Source organism: Nanorana parkeri, unplaced genomic scaffold, assembly GCF_000935625.1.
Source record: "Nanorana parkeri isolate BGI_ZX_2015 unplaced genomic scaffold, ASM93562v1 scaffold1012, whole genome shotgun sequence".
In the NCBI taxonomy this organism is placed as follows: Eukaryota; Metazoa; Chordata; class Amphibia; order Anura; family Dicroglossidae; genus Nanorana; species Nanorana parkeri.
This window is the reverse complement of record NW_017307280.1, coordinates 287,854-306,747: the sequence shown is the minus strand read 5'-3', so window position 1 is coordinate 306,747 and position 18,894 is coordinate 287,854. Positions and strand designations below refer to the sequence as shown.

Here is an 18,894-nt window from a genome sequence, read left to right as displayed (position 1 = left end):
AAAACAAGTAATTAAACTCCTCTTCTCTTTAACAAATTTGCATTAATTATTCCTGTTGCTGGCACTGCCTCTCAGAATTATGTGGTGAGACATTAATGTCAATAGGGAATCCAACAACTCTATTACAGGTAACAGTGGTATATACATCAATTGCATACTAAATACAAAACATCTGCATAATCAGCCATGTAAACATAAATTCAAGCTTTCTTTTGATTCTGTATTACAGAAGTCCCACTTTGCTTTCCCCTGCAGATGTATGGGAAAGACACATGCCATCTTCCTATTGTGTAACCTAGAGGAGCACCAAACTGGAGATATAGGTAGCAAGTAATACATTCTGTGTAAACTTGGCTAAAGGATAAGTTCACTTTAAAACAAATTGTTCTTCTACCTACCTCAATCCTGTGCTGCAGTCTTGGCTGTGCCTGTACATTACAGCCCCCTAGTCATCTATGTGATGATCTTCAAGGAATGCCTCTTTTGGTGCCTGGCCTCATAGGTCTACAGGGCACTAATGTGCACACCTGGTCAAGACAGCTAATGCTTGTAGCACTGGAATAAAACAAACAGTAAAGCTCAGGCCATCAGCTCAAGCTAAGTATGCATCTACAGCAAGGAATGGTTGGTTGGGTTAGGTCAAGGGAAATAAAAGGAAATGGATAAGTGCACTTTATTTTAAAGTCAGGGATAGGGGAAACATTTGAGTGAACCTTATGTAAGTGATAAACCGCACTAATATTTTTGGAGGTGAAACAATTGTGGAAATGTCCCTATGTTTGTTTTGGCATCCTTATTGTGTGTAATTATTTGTCTGTTTTTTTTAAAGTATGTTTCCCTTGACTAGAGCCTACATTTAGGATCTTGTAAAGATTGTGTTAGTTAGGATTTCTTTCCTGATGTAGTAGGTATAACAGTCTACTATTAGTAATGACCAGCTGACTCAGTTATTTACCGAAAGCTGTCTTTATTCAATGCAGGATATAGTGACAAATGTTTCCCCAAGAATCATCCGAGGAACAACATCTGGCCACATGTATGGTCCTGGCCAGGGGTCCTTCTTGAATATTGAACTCATTAGTGAGAAGACTGCTGCTTACTGGTGCAAATCTACCACTGAATTGAAGAAGGACTTTCCCAAACATGTAAGTTGGCCTTGATTCACTCAAAATGTATACAGTAAATTATGTGCAAATGCTTTTGAAATTTCAATGATAAGAGGATTGATTTATGGAATGAATAGAGGATATTCTTCTAGCAATATGTATGTTCACTTTGTACAGTGAATGTTACTGAAAAGGGTGAAGTTGTGTTCACATTGAATACCCAATCATGTGTGAGGGAAATTCAAATAAAGGATATTTGCGAGCAAATCGTGGTTATTCCATGTGAACATTCATTTTATAAAGTCTGTTTAGTAAACAACTTCTATTCTTTTAGTTAATGAACCCTACAGTGATGTAAAAACTGTACATGAATCACAGTTTAAAGAGGGTATTTTTAATACATTTACTAAGATGAGGAGCACTTCATGTTTATGCCTCAGTTCATCTTTTGATGTATGAGTTTATTTTGCCACACTACAGCAGTTTTCAAATCATTTTGGTTCTAGTCTACCCCATGTGGGGTTAGCCAGTTGATTGGGTACACCTATCTGCACATATGGGCTAAGAAATTCCACTAATTCTACACAGAGAGACCTAATCAAGAGAGCACTTTTACCTACTATGTTGCAGGAAAAAAAACATATTCAGAACAAGCAGAAAACAAATAAGCCACTTATACCAACATGTGCTTTCTCCAGATTCCACACATTCATAGACTTTCTTCCAGCCACCTCTAGTGAGATGACAATTCTTTGATGGGACTAGTTTGATTTGAGTGGATTAAGTTCCCTGCACTGAGGCTGGTGTAAAGTTTTTGAAAGGCTTGCAAATAGGATAAAACTTTGAACCTTATGTGTGTGGTGATGTTTTATGGAGGTGGAACAATGATGTCAATCTATGGATATCTAGTGTAGCAGGTAAAACAGTTCATATATATAATCTCAACTACATAGATAACTGTTTGGTTCAATTCCAATATTAACCAATTCTCTACTTTGCCCATTATAGGAAAGTAAGAGGGTAACTTATTGAAACCAATCCTTCCCTACACACACTCACACACACACACACACATACACACACACACACACACCACCACACCACACAATCACCTTTACTTTGCTCTTGTGCAAATCCACCAGAAGTGAATTCAGACATGTGTATGGGTGAGTATGTGATTCTCTCTCTCTCTCTCACCCATGTGACAGCACTGAAGAGAAAGTCCATAATCCTGTGTAAGCTCATTCATCTGTTTACACCTTACACAGGAGTGATGGGGGAACAAGGAAAGTTGAATATATACTGCTAGGGAGAGTTAAGTTTTGTGACCCTGTTGCTTTACTCTGCAAAGAGACAGGGTCACTTTAAATGAACAGGTCTTGGTTATATAAATATATGCAAATTTATCATTCAACATATTGGGTTAACAATGTAATGATGATGTTGATGACAATGATCACGCTAACCATTGTCAAATGCACTTAAAAGCAAAATTTTAAGTAAAACCTTTAACCTTATGTGCACATAACACAAACATGTATTTGCTTCCTATCTGAAGTATGCAATTTGAGGCATATGTCTTATAGACCCACATTGGAAATAAAACTCTGCCTCTACCTTTGCCTCTCACTGTATTTATGATATGGTTTATAATTGCCACTTTGCAGTTCTGGGTACTGTATATGGGCACTGAGCATCTGCAACAAAATTAAATCCAACTGTGCTTTCCTGGAAAATGAGAGAGAAAATTAGTGTTTTCTGAATTATTTAAGTCTGCTGGCTACTGCAGGATGACAAGTAGTGTTATTGAAACTGTGTGTAGAATGACTGCAAAAGTGCCACCCATTCCACAATTAAACCAATAAATGGAGAGAATTAGTGATGTATCACTTAAAATGTTTTGAACATCATCAGTAATGGTATAGCTCTCACATGAATACTGTACAAGTTATAGTAGTTGTACTGAGCAATATTCCAATTTGGAATTTTTATCAAACCTGAAGCAGACAAACTCTGGAGCAACTGTGCATGGCAACCAATCAGCTTCTCTCTCATTTCCAAATCTTAACTACACAAACTAAAGAGAGAAGCTGATTGGTTGCTGTGGGCAACTGTTGCAGATTTTGTCTGTTCAGTATGTTCACCTAGTAAAGTATGCAAAGAAGTAAACTGAAAAAAAATTATATTGAATAAAAATTCAGACCCAGTTTTGGTTTGATTGTTCAAAGCAGCTTAGGCTAGCTGTTGTTGGACAAGACTTTCAGTGAGTTGCTGGAGATAGGTGGTCTCATTTTATTTAAACACGTTTCCCAGTGTTGCTGTTCACATTCCTAGTTATTGTACAGTATACAAAATAAACAAAAAAGGAGTACATAGACACATTGAAATCCAACCTCTTTTTTTGCAGAAAAGTGACATAGTGAAATTAGCATAACAGTTGATTTCATATCATAGCTAGTTTCTACTTACTAATAATACATTTTATGATGATTAATAAACATTAAAGGATAGACTGATTCTCCCAAATAACATGCATTGTGCATCACAACAATATCATTAGTTGATGGGTGCAGTACAGTTGCTACAAATTGGGAGATCCCAGCACAAAGCTGCAAGGGTTGGTCTTCGACACAAAAAACCTTCATGTAGGAGAGGTGAGCATGCAAACATAAATTGAAGTTTACTTAAGAAGGGGGTTAGTGTTAGAGTTAGGGATACGGGTATTGTTTATTAGTGTGAGGGTTAATATTACAGGGCTTACAGGTAATGTTATTGTGAGGGCTATTATTAGGTCAAAGGGAGGGTTAGTGTGAAGCTTAGTGTTAAAGGAAAGGTTAGTGAGAGGGTCTGTGTTACAAGAAGGGCTAATGTGAAGGTTAGTGTTAGGTTTACAGGAAAGGTTAGTGTGAAAGTAAGTATTAGAAGTGCATGGAGAGTTAGTGTGAGGGCTAGTGTTAGGTATGAAGTACCGTATAAGGAATAAGGTCAGTTTTAGGGCTACAGGAAGATAATATAAAGTGTTACAGTTACAAAAAGGGTAGTGTAAAAGTTAGAGATTGTATGTGACATTTAAATACCACCATATTCTTAGCAAGCAGTAAATCAGGTTAAAAACACACCTTCTCTGACCTTTGTGGCTGCAGCCATGTGCAGCAATTTATCCTCAAAGTTCACAGCAGAAGTAGGTCTATGCTCTCAGCACCCTAGCTCACCCTCTCACCTTGCCCAAGAGGCCCCCACCAGAGCTCTTGCTCTGTTTTCATAATACAGATTAGAAGGCTAAAAGTTTGCTGTGAATCACTGTCAGGAGGGTGACATGACCTGGCACTGACCTCAGTGCTTTGGCTGTGAATTTTAGGGTCGGATTTCTTCACATTGCATGCATCTACAGATGTCAATGAGGGCTTCTTTGAAGTTCCTTGACTGCTTGAATTGAAATTTAAAGTAGAACTCTGGCCAAATTTTTTTTAGTTTTGGGTTCATTGGGGAAAAGTTAGAGTTTATGTCAGGATTTTATTGTCATCGCTGTCCCTGTTTAGGAAATTATCTTATTCCCTGTTGTGTTACGAGAGACAGGAGAATCTCTCCAACAAAGATTAAGTACTTTTATTAGTAGAGTGAGGCAATATTGGAACCTCTGTCAGGTTTTACGATGTTGTCCATTTCCCAGTAAGGAAAATGTCCTTTCTTTCTCTTGTGTCACTAGAACAGGGAGGGAGAGACAATTGTCTCAACAATGACATAGACAAAGAAAAGATAATAAATATTCTAAAACATTTCTCTCCTCTATACAAAAATGCACCTTAGACTCTTAAGACCTATGTGCTGAGGTTAAAATGTGCATTTAGCATGCATTACTGCAATGTTAGGCTCCCTGTGTGATGTGTTTCAATTTATTTAGAATGGTACCCCAACACACAAGTTGGTAGTAATGGACCTACTAGTTTATTTATTCTATTAATTGCCTATTCCAAATGATAAATAATAATATTTTAAAATGATTAATATTCTAAATTAATCCATTTCCATAATTTAATGAACCAAAATTGAGCGGCATATTCTACAGCAACCATGTCACTGTGGTAAAAAAAACCGCTTAGGGATGATCGAGTTTGTGGCAACACAGGGTTCTCCGTAAACTCTGGTTTGTACAGTTCACTAAAAGGCTGAACTAAAATGTCCTCTTTCCTGTCTACCCACTAAAACAAACCTCTGGCTGTTGCAGGCCGTAATCATTTATTTAGCTGTGGTAGTACTACCACCACTAAATGTGACTGGTTCCCACTCATGGCCACACATTTAAACCCCCTCAGGATTTACACCATGAGGACATTATTTGGGCTTTTTTTCTAAGGCATGCGTGTTTATTTAGCATTTTTTGTAAACATAAGTAACCAGGGTACTATCTACTACAATATGTCCCCCGCAGACCCCCACATCCTCTTGTGGACCCAATATGGGGAAGAGGCACTTGTCCTTGCCCACTAAGGACAAGGTGTCTAAGCCACTTTCCAGGCTGGATGTCTGGATAAGGGTCTGAGGTTTTTTTTTTATTTGTCACTTCTGCTGTAGATTACACTAAAGCAAAAGTGACATTTTAAAATGGAATTATCCTTGATAACTGTTTTTTCTTTTTAAAATGTCACTTTTACTCTAGTATAGACTACAGGTACGCCGCTTCACTTACAGGTTTACAGCATCCCCCAAGCATATAATTTAAAGGATTTTTTTTTATTGTTGTCTTTTAAACCTTATTAAAAGGTCTGTTCCCTGCTGAACAGTATTAAAATTCCAACTCATTTCACCCAGTCTCTTATCCAGGCATGCAAATTTCATGGCAAGGAAATAGAGGACAGCTAGCATGCACCCCCCCTTCCTTGACCCTAACACCTGACCAAATAAAAATAAATAAAGACAATTTGATTAATTATCGCCGATGTAAATGCATTATCAATCATGATGGACCGCTGCCTGATGATTTTTCCCCACTGCCATCATGACCCATCACCCAACGATGTTGCCAAGCCACACTCCTGCCACTAAATGGCAGAGTCCCTATAACCGCTGTTATGTAAACCCAAGCCCCAATGATTCCGGGTGACACCATTGACCAAGTATGGTCATGATCATATTTGATGAATGAAGTCTCCCAGGCTCCACGTCTGTTTGTCTACAGAATTTGGGCAGGTGAACTGGACAATTTTAGCCAAATAGTTTGCTAGGTCTGCGAATAGTGAATGGGCTGGGTTTCGGTTAAACTCACCTTCAACCTAAACCTGAATCTCATCCTGGTAACAACTTGGTTGCTTTAATATTGAGGAAATTACATTTAGGTGTTGCTTTGTAGGTCACAATGAACCAGAACATTACTGATCAGAAGCAGTTTATAATTTAGTCATATTGAACATTTAAATATATCAACTGCACTCTTACAGTTTGCGTTTTTTAACGACTTTAACTGTGTACTATCGAAATAAAAATACCATATATAATCTGAAGCAAAAGGCACAACCTGCACCATATTTCCACTACATACAGTCCAATAGAATATTGCTTTGCTATTATGGTATTTAATTTCTTAAATATTTCTTTCAATATTTCTTCTTTAAATATTCCAAGCACAAGTATGTAGTTCAGAAAGAAAAATAAAGCATGGGCTAAAAAGGTTAATGTCTGATTAAATTATTCATACACGAAAACCAGGTGGGGGAAATGTATAAAATGAGAAAGAATGCAGGTCAGATATGTCAAGCCATTCTGAATGACTTGTCTTTATCACTATGCAGAATCTTCTTATTAAACATTGCACCTTCAGTCTATAAATCTATTCTTTCCTCGCTACCTTAATATGACCATATCCATCTAGATTGACAGATTCTACAGACGTGGATTTCCCAAGAGGCAACAGTGTTACTTATGTCAGTAGATGGCATTATTTACTTCAATGTTCTATTATTAAATTGATAACAAGATAATTCCTTTGCTTCTTGCAGACATGACAGGATTTGCAATTGTTAGCTCTCTTACTGCACATGCTTTGATGTCCTGCGTGGCTGTATGTTTAATAAGGGGCATCTTTTATTTCATTATTGCTCTAGATCAGATGCTGGTTAGTATGATAGTGAAAAGGAGGAACACGATCAAGTTGCAGATATGTACATTTACATATATATCCTGTATTATTTTTATAAGTAAAGATGAACAAATTGTGCAGATTAGAATTCAAGTTATAGAGCATCTTCATATTAAACGTGAACCTAGCATCACATATTAGACATGTAATCCCGCCAAAAAAATAGCTTCTTTTTGGATCTATTCGAATTTTGATTTCTTCCATTGTTCGGATTTCAGATCCCGAAATCCGAATAATGAACCAAATCGGGTTTTGGATCTAAAATTCGGCTCGTTATTCAAATTTTGTTTCGGAAAGTTTCACAACAGGAAGTCACATGATCTTGCATGTAATGAAACCCCCAACAGCCAAAAATATCTGTTTGGCCAGAGAACAGTCACATTTCCTATTTAGTTTTGTTTTCAATGAAATTCAAACGGATCCAAGTTTTCGTTAAATGACCATTCGGATTCGTTGGCATTAAGACACAATGGAATTTAGAAATTTGGATGCATCTGAATGTCCGTATTTAATGAGATTTGTATGAGTTAGAATAGTGTAAGTGGAACACTGACAGGTATTTATGACTTCTCATAGAGATCACAGTATAGACCCTGACAATTGCTTCATCTGCTTTTCTCTCTAGAAGAATGGCCACCTGTCTTCATTCATTTTTTAAGGTCATCATCTATTTCCTGGGCAAAGATGCTGGCTCAGATGTGACTCAGTCTGCCTGTGCAGTTTGTGGCTGTGTTCATGAATGTCTGACACAGATCAGCCCCTGCTGCACCCTTGCTTGTGACTTGCTATGAAGTTGCAATGTTTGGTCTGATGGCATTATCTCAGCCAAGTGAAAGTCACTTGGCTAAAGCTCAAGGGCTGCTTTTTAATACTAAATTCTAAAGTTTTTTGAGATATGTTAATATTCCTAAACTATGTGACAGATTTGTTTTGTAAATATTACAATATAGATTAAGTTACAGACAGCTACAGATAGATATGCAAAGTCACTGAAATCTCCTTTCTCCTTAAAAAAATCTCTTTTTTTTTAACTCATCTACTTTAATGCTATTTCCTTTCACCAATGTCTTAGATTTTAGGCACGCTAGAAAACCTGCTTCTCTGGAGTTAAGACTTATTTTCATTTTGACATCTTTCCTCTAAAGGCATGTTTTTGTGTGAGAGCAGTAACAAATAGTTCCAGGTGTCATTCTTGTTCAAATCCATACAAACTTAATGGGAAGAGAGAAATAACTGGATCTCTACAGATTGCAGGTCAAACCAGAATACCATGGTTTTCTGTATTAAAAATACAGTGTACAAGGCTGGATTTAGATCTTTACCCCACCCTATTGTGCTGGTTGAATTGGTAGCAACTCGTGGCAATGCTTTGGATTGCTTTCTTCAGTTAAGTAGATATTGATATTGGATAAAAGTCATCCACAGCACAACTGTTCAGTGTGTCATGACCGAATGTGGTAGTAGGCCAATCCATGTTTCTTCACAGAGAACTAAATGCAGTATTGTTGCTATTGTCAAAAAAACTATAATCATTCACCACCAACACTATATATTCTGTTTCTGCACAGATGGTTTATCTCAGTCTTTATTGGTGAAAAAGTGTGAAATGTCCTAATTTTTCTCCATTAAGTCTACTATGAGACAAAAATGTTCTATGAGACAACAAGTTCAAGTGCTGCATGAGAAATAGAGATATCTTTAAAAAAAGAAGAGCCTCTGGAATGAATGCAAGACAAATGTGAGAATAAACATGTGCTGGCCTGGTATTGAGATTGAGAAAAGGAAAACAACAAAGGCTATAGAGGAAGTGAACCAATCAGCCATATAAGGTCCTCTGATCACAGTGTCCTTCATTCTTAATTGTCAGTGACTTACTTACAGGTGAAACTCGAATAATTAGAATATCGTGCAAAGTTCATTTATTTCACTAATGCAACTTAAAAGGTGAAACTAATATATGAGATAGACTCATTACATGCAAAGCAAGATAATTCAAGCCGTTATTTGTCATAATTGTGATGATTATGGCTTACAGCTCATGAAAACCCCAAGAACCCCAAATCCACAACCTCAAAAAAGTAGATTATTACATGCAATCAATAAAACAAGGATTGTACATAGAACAATATCGGACCTCTGAAAAGTACAAGCGTGCATATGTACTCAGTACTTGGTTTGGGCCCCTTTTGCGGCACTTACTGCAATTACTTTTGCACGATATTCTAATTATTCGAGTTTCACCTGTATATCATGGCATAAAACTGTAATTACACAAGGTTCCAGATCTAAAATGCCAAGGAAGCACTTTAATGTAATAATTGCTTTAAAGTAGTATTAAACTCTCAAACTGTTTTCAATAATTAATCCAGATGAAACCAATATGCATTGCCCTGCAAAGCATTGCTTTACATTTTTGCCCTAACACTTACAATGATCATGTTTCTGAACAGCTGCTTCCAAGTCTCTCAGCTCAGCTTTCCTAAACTTCCTGTCCAGTACAAGATCACAAAGAACAGAGCAGTCTCCAGCAAGTAGTCCATCTACTAGCTTGGAAAGGGGGGCAATGGGGAGGGTGAGTAGCTTGATTTGCTGGTTCTGTGTGTTTGTGGAGACACACACAGCTCACTAGCCCACTCAAGGGTGGCTGCATAGCACTCTGCTTAAGAAAGCAGACACTCTAAAACAGGAAGTCAGGACCAGTGCTCAGGAGACCAGCTGATTCTGCAAGAAAATAAAGCTTTTAAACATCAAGGAGCAGCATCCATTGTAAGTGATTTAATCAGCATTTGAAATAGCTTAAAATCATTTTGACTTTAATATCACTTTAAGGCAAGGGGTGAGAACTAAAATGTACTGGTCTGGAATGTCCATAGACACTGAAGAGCTAAAAAATAGCAATATCTTTTAAAGATACAGACTAACCAACCCAAACTTAACTTTTGTAACATTTGGAACTACCATTGAACATACTTATCATGTGTACCTTTCTTAGGATACACATTTTCACAGTTCATAGTCTGTTGTAGTAGACTATTATATAGTAATGTAGTTAATGTAGTAGAATATTAAATCTTTTTCAAAATATCCAGAAGTCCTCAAACTACCAGTTAAAATAAGCCATCATTACCAAGTTCAAATTGGTATTTTTAAGGCTTCTAACCACACTTTTCATGTACCTTGTTTTTCTAGTTTGCTAGAATTCACATAGTTCCTGAAAAACCTAACTTGAGCTACAACAAACCATTTTTTGAGGAATTTGGTGCTAGAACCATCAGTATTTTCATAGTAATTGCTTGTCTGTATGCATGCCTGTGCTGGGCCACTTTTTCCATGCTTTGAGAGACTCTCATCTACAATGTTGAATTAAACACTGACGTCAGAAGCCAAAACTACAATAGGGCCTGCCAAGTTTCTAAGCCATGACCACCCACACATACTGTACATTATATGAACATCAATCAAAACAAGAGCCTACCCCTTTATTCCACAATATGATGCTTTTTGTTTTTGTTGCTCAGTTTGACTTCAAGGTACTTTTGTACCTTTGTGGTTTGTCCTAATGTTTTTTCACATTCATATGGTGACAGAGAGCGCTTTCATGTGGTATGTATTTTTATTTTGAATTTTTAGTATGAAGAAAGAAAAACAAATTAGAAAATAATTACCAGTCAGTTTTCTGTAATCAGTTCAGCTCCAGATATTTACCTCAAAATCTATGTTTAAGTTCTTTTGAGTACATGGAGATCACATAAATCATAGTTTGCCTTTTCTTTTTGGGTTTTTTCCCTTTGATCTGTACATTGTGATAGCTATGGATGAGTTGAGATATTTATACAGATGGTGTGACAACGCTGTTTTCCAATGCTTGTGATAACAATATTACAGAATGATGTTTCACAAACTTGTACATTTAGAATATCAAATGTGTTTATTGGGACCTAAAGGATAAAGGGATGTTTTTTGTGTTTTTATTTCTTATTTTTATTGCTTAATTATATGTTAAACATGCAGACTGGTTCAGGTAAGTGGAGATGATCCATCCTTTATTGCAGTGATCTTTTGCTGCAAGGGTAGGCAGTTCTAAGGAATGGTGCCCTGCTCTTTTATGGTTTTCCAATCTTTAAGGAAATCTCACTGATTTCAGAGGTAAATTTAATGGAGTACTCTTACAATACTTTTAGATTGTAAGCCCTCGCGGGCAGGGCACTCCTTATTATCTTGTATAGTAGGAAACCAGCTGCACTCCTTACTGGAAAAATAGTAAACCTGCAAAGCAGGTGGTGCTTGTAGCAACATTCACCATCGCGGCCATTGATGGCTAAACAACATCAGCCCGTTGTCCAGGATACAGGGCACAAGTAGACCATGCCCCCGTCCACCGGCGCATATGCCCTAGCGTCCTGTACTTTGGACAATGGGCTGATGTTGTTTAGCCGTCAACGGCCGCGATGGTGAACGCGCTCTTTTCCTCCATAAGTCTGCCACATGTAAGTTCTATTTCAAACTGAGAAAGGCGGGAATCGCTCTGTATGTGCTGTGATTGAGTGGGAGGGGGTCTGCTTTTATTCACATGTCTATTTAAATGGTGATGGTGTGTTTGACTATGTCATTCTGAGCCTGATGAAGGGATACTTCTGAGACCCCGTAAGCGCTTGTACTGAATGGCAATCTGTTATTAAAGGACTTTTTGCTGTAAATATTTGTGGTGTGCTGGTGACAATTTCTACTACTCCTTACCATCTTGTCTTGAATTGTATTGTGATTGTAATGTCTTCCTTATATTGTAAAGCATTGCACAAACTGTTGGCGCTATATAAATCCTGTATAATAATAATAAAAATAATAGTGAAGGGCTGGGGGCAACTTTTGGAACATAGTTATAAAATGGCTCGTTACCTAGAAGTGATTATTTCAGTTTGATCTTCTCAAAACCTACCTGTACTGGTGTTCACAGCTGTCCCTGTTGTATGTGCGTCTCTGCAGAATCAGCCTGTTTCTCACCTAGACTGAATGCTGAGGGATACTTTTTCTTTCATGCACAATGAATTTTTACCTCCCACTGAACTTTTGCCAAATCTTACCCTGAGCATGTGTTTAATCATTCCAATGCTTCCTCTACTGGTTTATATTGAAAAGTGCAACTCTGCCATTCATCTGCTGTCATATGCAGGAAAGCTATTTAAACTTGCTTGTTTGGGAATTGCCTGAGCAAAGATCCCTATTAGATTCTGTTCCTAGGCTGTTCCTGTTCTTGTGTTTGCCTGTAACTGTCCCAGATTTCCATTGATGACTTGGATTCACTCTGACAATTCCTATATGCTGCCCACTATACCCTTTTGCTTGTCTTGACCACAGTCTACTACACCTTGTTGCATTCAGCTGTTGCGAGTGAAGATGTATTCCAGGGCTTAAAACTTTGGAGCTGCCCATTATTCCTTGCTGGGTTATCTAGTGACTACCTGCCAGCTTCTTAGAATCTGTGCCTCATTTCTCTTTAGGGCCTATATTACTCTAGCCACATGGAAGGTCCACTAACACCATAATAGGTTATTTCTAAACCAGGTAATCACATTACAGCAAATAAGCACAAATCCCTGGGGTTATTCGAATATACTTCAAGACCATACACACACTTATCTTTATTAACAGTGTAACTGCACAGTGGGGATAGAAATTTACAATCATTCACAAGTGTCTTTCCTGATTATTTCTTTATCATTTAAATTTGATGTATACTCTCTATTTATGACTCTAAACCTTTTATTTGCCATGATCTTAACAGGCTGCAGTTCACATAAGGTCTGAATGTCTGTTTAATATGGGTGGAGTCTTCTACAGCATTATGCAGGTTGGGAGAAGTGATGAAGAACAACCACATAATTCCCATGTTTCCTGGGATAATGTATTCATGCTGTTACTTCCTTTATCACTTCATTACTTATTTTATCATCTAATGATGCTAGACAATTATTTACAGTAGGGTCCAGTCCCGGCCAATAGTTAGGTGGGCACTTTTATTTATAAGGTTATAGAATATGATCACAGATTGGTTGGTGGGAGAATGCAAATATTAGTAGTGGTGAAGGGGTAAGTGGGGTTTTGGGATTTGTGGCATTACTGAGGGGCCTCCACCTTCTCTTTTTCTGCTGCACTACACAGTGAAGGGACTGTAACCATCAAGTATATTTTATTCCGTTTTAAGTTTCTGTTATGCAGCTATTCACTTTATTAAGTGCAAACATGTCGTTACTCTTTAAAGAGAATTTGTAGGTCCTGTAAAAAAAAATGAGACAGATGTCCTACGCAGAGGTGAATTAAACATATGAACTTACCCCATATTGACTGTATTTATTTTTAAAGCCCCTTAAATATGAGCATAACAGCTGGCCAATCTCTCTTTCTATTAATATATCCCTGTCAATGGGAGGTAATGTAATTCTCAATGGCACATATTTAAACATATCTACTAAAAATAAACTTCTGATTAACCTTGTCTTTGTAATTGTATTCAATCTTGGTAACTATTGGTAGAGGAATGGTAAATATTGGCCATAGGGACTGATTGGTAGTCCATACCAAGTTTTGGTTGTAGACAACAACCAAAACTTGCTAATACATACATCATGTTAAATGCCCTTTACTTGAATCTGCTTTTTTTTTTTGGATGCAGTGTGGGTAAAATGTGGAAGTAGTAGAAAAATAAAGGTCACTGTCTTTCTAACAAACCCCTGATCTTGCTACATTTACATTTACATAGAGACAAAGAACGGAGATAGTAATGCGAACATTTCTTGAATACTGCAATGCAGAAGATAAGTGTCAGTGTTGTTTTCCTCCTTGAAACATTTCAATGCAATGTTCTGTAATAATTATTTAAACAGGGCAATGTTTCTCTAATTAATAAACTTGTTAATGAAATTAACAGCTGTTGAAGGCATCACATTCCAGACTCTACACTTTTTTGGTGAGATCCCAGAGGACCTTCGTGCTTCGTGAATATAATTTGACAAAACCTTACTCAGCCACTTCTAATTTACAGCAGCTCACCTCTGACTCGCTTGTACTTTTGTCTAATAAAAAATTTAGCGTATATCCTGAACAGAAATAGTTGCCTTGATTTCTAATGTGCTTGACAATAGCATTCTATTCCAGTCACGTTACTGAGGTCTATTTACAGGCTGCTTAGCATCAGCGCACTACGTCTGAGCAAGACATGAATCTTATCCTGTACCTTGTTCTGGATTTTTCATTGTGAATTCAATTTGTCTGCTTCTTTTATTTAGTTCATTGGTCCCACTACCAGTTTTTTTAATATGTGATGAATTGTGGAAGGTGCTGCACAGACTTAAAACGCTACGCGGAATAGAAATGTGTTATTTGCGCCAAAGTGTTAGACCTTGGAAAAGTGCCATATTTGGAGAATACTGATTTGTAAAATCAATGGTAAAGCAATTATCTTATATGGCTCTGTAATTTTGTTTAATATACCTGATCTCTCACCTGAGAGGGACAGGGTGATGTAAATATGATGGCATCATTAATTGTAAGTGTATTTTCAAAATTTAAAATGCTTATAACAAGTATAAAAAATAATGAGAAATATATATACAAGTAGATTTACTTGTCTTTCCTTTTTTTAATGTAGAAACCTCCAACCTTCTGCAGTAAAACAGTAATTTTGAGTGGTTACCTCTGCTGTAAATAGAAGGCCCTTCATACTACCTATGGCTGGCACTGGGTTTTCCATATCTGGCTCTCCAAACTCTCTTTAAAGTCCTATGTAATATTGAGTAAAGAGTGGGATTGGCCATGTAAAAATGGCATCTGCCAAGCTAAAAGAATGGACCAGGCAGATTGCCAGTTTTAAGTGTTTTTTTAAAATCTGTGATGAAATACAACAACTTCTCAGTAAAGATACCAACATGTACACAGACTGGGCTACACAAGCCTTTTTCTAGTGACTGGACAGTTCTGCAATAGATCAGGCTATCTAAAGTTATGGTGTCAGTTGTAATATATATGCAGAAAGAGAGTAAGCAAGTCATGACAGTTTAGAGCTGCATACTCATGCTGAACTGGGTTTCAAATGAACAATTGTTAAATCCAATTTAAATGATTTCTGAATGGATAGCAAGAGGTTCATACAAGTGCCATCAGCAGATAAACTCTAAACTGAGCCTACTGTGCAGATAATAGTGATGTGTATGGGAATTTTAACCACTTCAAGACCAGGTGTTTAGACACATTTTTCAGTATTCAGTGCTGCGGCACTTTGATTGACGTTTATTCCATCATGCAACACTGTACTGAAATGAATTTTATACCCTTTTTTGGGGACAGATAGAGCTTTCTTTTGGTGGTATTTAATAACCACTGCGGTTTTTATTTTTTACTTTATTAAAGAAAAATATTGAAAATTTTTGGGAAAAAAGTTGTTTTATTAATTATATTAGGAAACAATGATTATTACCCATATTTTTGGTAAAATATAAAAGACGGGGTCACATCGGGTAAATAGACACCAAACATGTTATGCTTTAAAATTGCACCCTCGAAATCGCAAAAAAAACTACCATACCCAAAATTGACCATAGGTGACGCTTTAAAAGCTTTTACAGCTCATCAGTTTTATCAGTGATTGATAGCCCTAGAACTATTGCTCTCATTCCGACGTTATGTAACATGTGTGGAGTAATGGGCGAAATCGTCGTTGTCACATGTATGCGCATCCGACGCCTGTTTGACTGTTTGCATGCATGTATGTATGGGGGGGCTTTAAAAAAAATAAAAACATTTTTAATTCTTTTTTATTTTTTTGTAATTTTACATTTGGGGGGGGGGCACTTACATTTTTGTCCCTATTTTTTTTTCACTTCATTGTATTGCAATAACATAGGGGGCTAAGAAAAACCCCTTATGTGATAGCAAAATATGTGACAGGTCCTCTTTATGGAGACATCCGGGGTCTCCAAGACCACTAATGTCACCTAGGACACCCCTGAAGAAGCTGATGATGCAGAGATCTGCTTCATCAGCTTCTCTCCAGCATCTGAAGCTGGAGAGTGACACAAGAATGCGGAAGTGATGTAATATACATCAGTTCCACATTCTGACAGCGGAGAGGGGATCGGAGGGAGGTCGTGAACCGACCTCCCTCTGATCCCAGGTGACAGAGGCACTATGCTGGTCCCGGGCTCTCACCGGGTACAGCGGAGCCTGGGACCAGTGTGACAGTGGGAGGGGGGGAGCCGCAGAGGGGGGGGCGCACATCTCGGGACCTCATACAAGCGATCCGCCGGCTGTATATTAACGGGCATCGCTGTCTGTTTTTCAAATATTGGGGAGCTAAGATTGAAATTTACACAGCTGAAGAAATTGTATTGTACTGAAGTTAAATATTACTTACAAGTAATGTTCCTCTACCTATATTTGTATAGTTCTTAGGCTGATCTCACTCATGTCACAGAGTGTGACCAGTGAAGCCTGTCCTCTCATCTCTCAGATAAGTAACTATTGATACAAATTGTCTTTTTAGCTATCGGTTTGGTGTGAATTCTTCTTTCTGATTATTAAACTAAAGGGCATTAATACTCCTACTGGCCTTTCTCCACTGCCCCTCCATTGTAAGGGGTCCTTCTCCACCAACCACCAATGTATAGGTGTCCCCACAGTTGATCCAGAGGAAGGGAAAACATTTAATTTACTCCAACAGGGGAGAAAAATTCCTTTCTGATCCCTTAAGGCAATCAGGTATTCCCTGGATCACAATCTCTGGTGTTTATTTTACTTCCAAAAATGTTAATATCTAGTAATAATCTGTGCATTTAGGAATGCGGCCAGTTTTTTTTTAAAACCATGAACTGAGCTAGCTAGAACTAGCTCCTGAGGGATTCTATTCCACACTTTCACAACTCTAACTGTGAAGAAGCCACGTGGGCACATGTTTTTCCTGGTCATTGATATTTGTTTCATTTTAACATACTTAATTCATATTGCCAAATATATAATTTTATTGTAGAGAAAATGATTTTCCATGGGTATCAAATACTCTTGGTATATCATACTGTATTCTTTCTTCTGTTTTATTATTTTACATCCAGAACTTGCAGTTTATGCTTATGTCCCAGGAGACATAATTTTGGTAGGTATTTTCTAAGACCTAAAATGATTACAAGGTTGAATTTGATGTCTCTGTGGGGGATCACTAGGATAGGAGTTGAAAGCAATTCTCCCTAATAGGGTGAAGCAGTCATTAAATTATGACAAAAGGTTTCCTTTGGTTCCACTTCATAACAAAAAGAATACCTAATTCAGTTTTTTTAACTAAAATGCCTAAATGCCTTGACAGTGATCATGGGGAAAAGCTAATGAATCCTACAGTTTCAAAACTAAACAAAAACACATATAACATATCTGGATCAACTGGAACTGACAACTGTACCACAATAAATGCTTTAACAGAGTAAGGCTCTGTTTATCAAACAAGAAAGACGTCCTCACTAGTTTTTTTTTGTGTTGCACATAAAAGCCTGACTTTAGACCATTGATTATTTAACACACTGTACACCAGAGGAAAGATCAAAGACATGTTGGTTTGTTTAAGCCTTCATCTTAAAAAAAGTTTAAAAAGGCTCTGATCGCATCCATGTGCTACATTACACTTGTTCTGTTCTCTGATCTACATCAATAGGGCACACCAAAGTTAAATAGTTGTCCAAAAATGGCTAACTACAACAATATCGAGACTAATTTATGAACTATGGTGGAAAGGGACAGTGTATGTATGGCTAACTGAAACCCTAATGGACATCATCATTATAGTACACTAACAAACTCCCAGGTGCAATCTGGTTTCTATGTGCAACACAACGATATTTTATTATTTTTTTCATGAACTATAGTTATAGGATAGTTCCAGTTCAGTAAATGGATAAGTCTGCACACACATCAACACTGTGGTTGACCTATTCAAGAAAATTGTAATAAAAAGACATTGGGCCTTATTGGAAAGGAAGCTGTAGAAGTGTTTTTCTAAATTTACTTTTCTTCCCTGGTATCTTAGAAAGGCATCTCATGCATTATTTTAAGGGGGTTATTCACTATGGAGCTGAAGAATATAACCGTAGCTTCGGGTGATCGTTCGGCTCTCTTCGGCCGCCCCTGCCCTTTGGTTCAGTCAAACTGAAGGGCTGCTGTACGGCTATTTACAATAGCCCATACAGCAGCCGAGGGCAGCCTAGCGGCTCAGCCAAGCCGAAGGCCTATCCTTGTGACAACCGAAGCGTGGAGAATGGTCGGCCAAAGCCGACCAATCTCTAAGCAAATGACAGCTGGGCAGAGTCAGCTGTGATCTCACGGCTCGCGGCTCACTCCACCCAGTTGTAATGACGGATCAGCGTCCCCAAATGACTTGGGGATGCTGATCTGTCATTAAACAATAACAACTGGGCGGAGCCATTTGTAAATTAATTTTTCAACTGTTTTTTTTTCCCATTAATTGCACTTCTTTTCTATTCTGCTCGGTAGCGCAGAGGTACCGAGCAGAATAGCCGAGCTGAATGCTGCTCGGCAGCATTCGGCTATTCGCTCACTAACGTTCGGCCCCTATGCATTGCAAAATGTAATGCTCACTTTTGGGTGAGGTCTAATTGATTA

At 37.7% G+C, this 18,894-nt stretch overlaps 1 protein-coding gene across 1 annotated transcript in view; it reads left to right on the top strand.

Annotated features, from left to right (window-relative positions):
* Positions 1–18,894, top strand: part of DPYD (dihydropyrimidine dehydrogenase) — a 582,181-nt gene that overhangs the window by 314,580 nt on the left and 248,707 nt on the right. Inside the window, exon 11 of the mRNA XM_018567128.1 lies at positions 981–1,145. Within this exon, the coding sequence (XP_018422630.1) occupies positions 981–1,145 (165 nt within the window). The remainder of the gene's footprint in view (positions 1–980; positions 1,146–18,894) is intronic.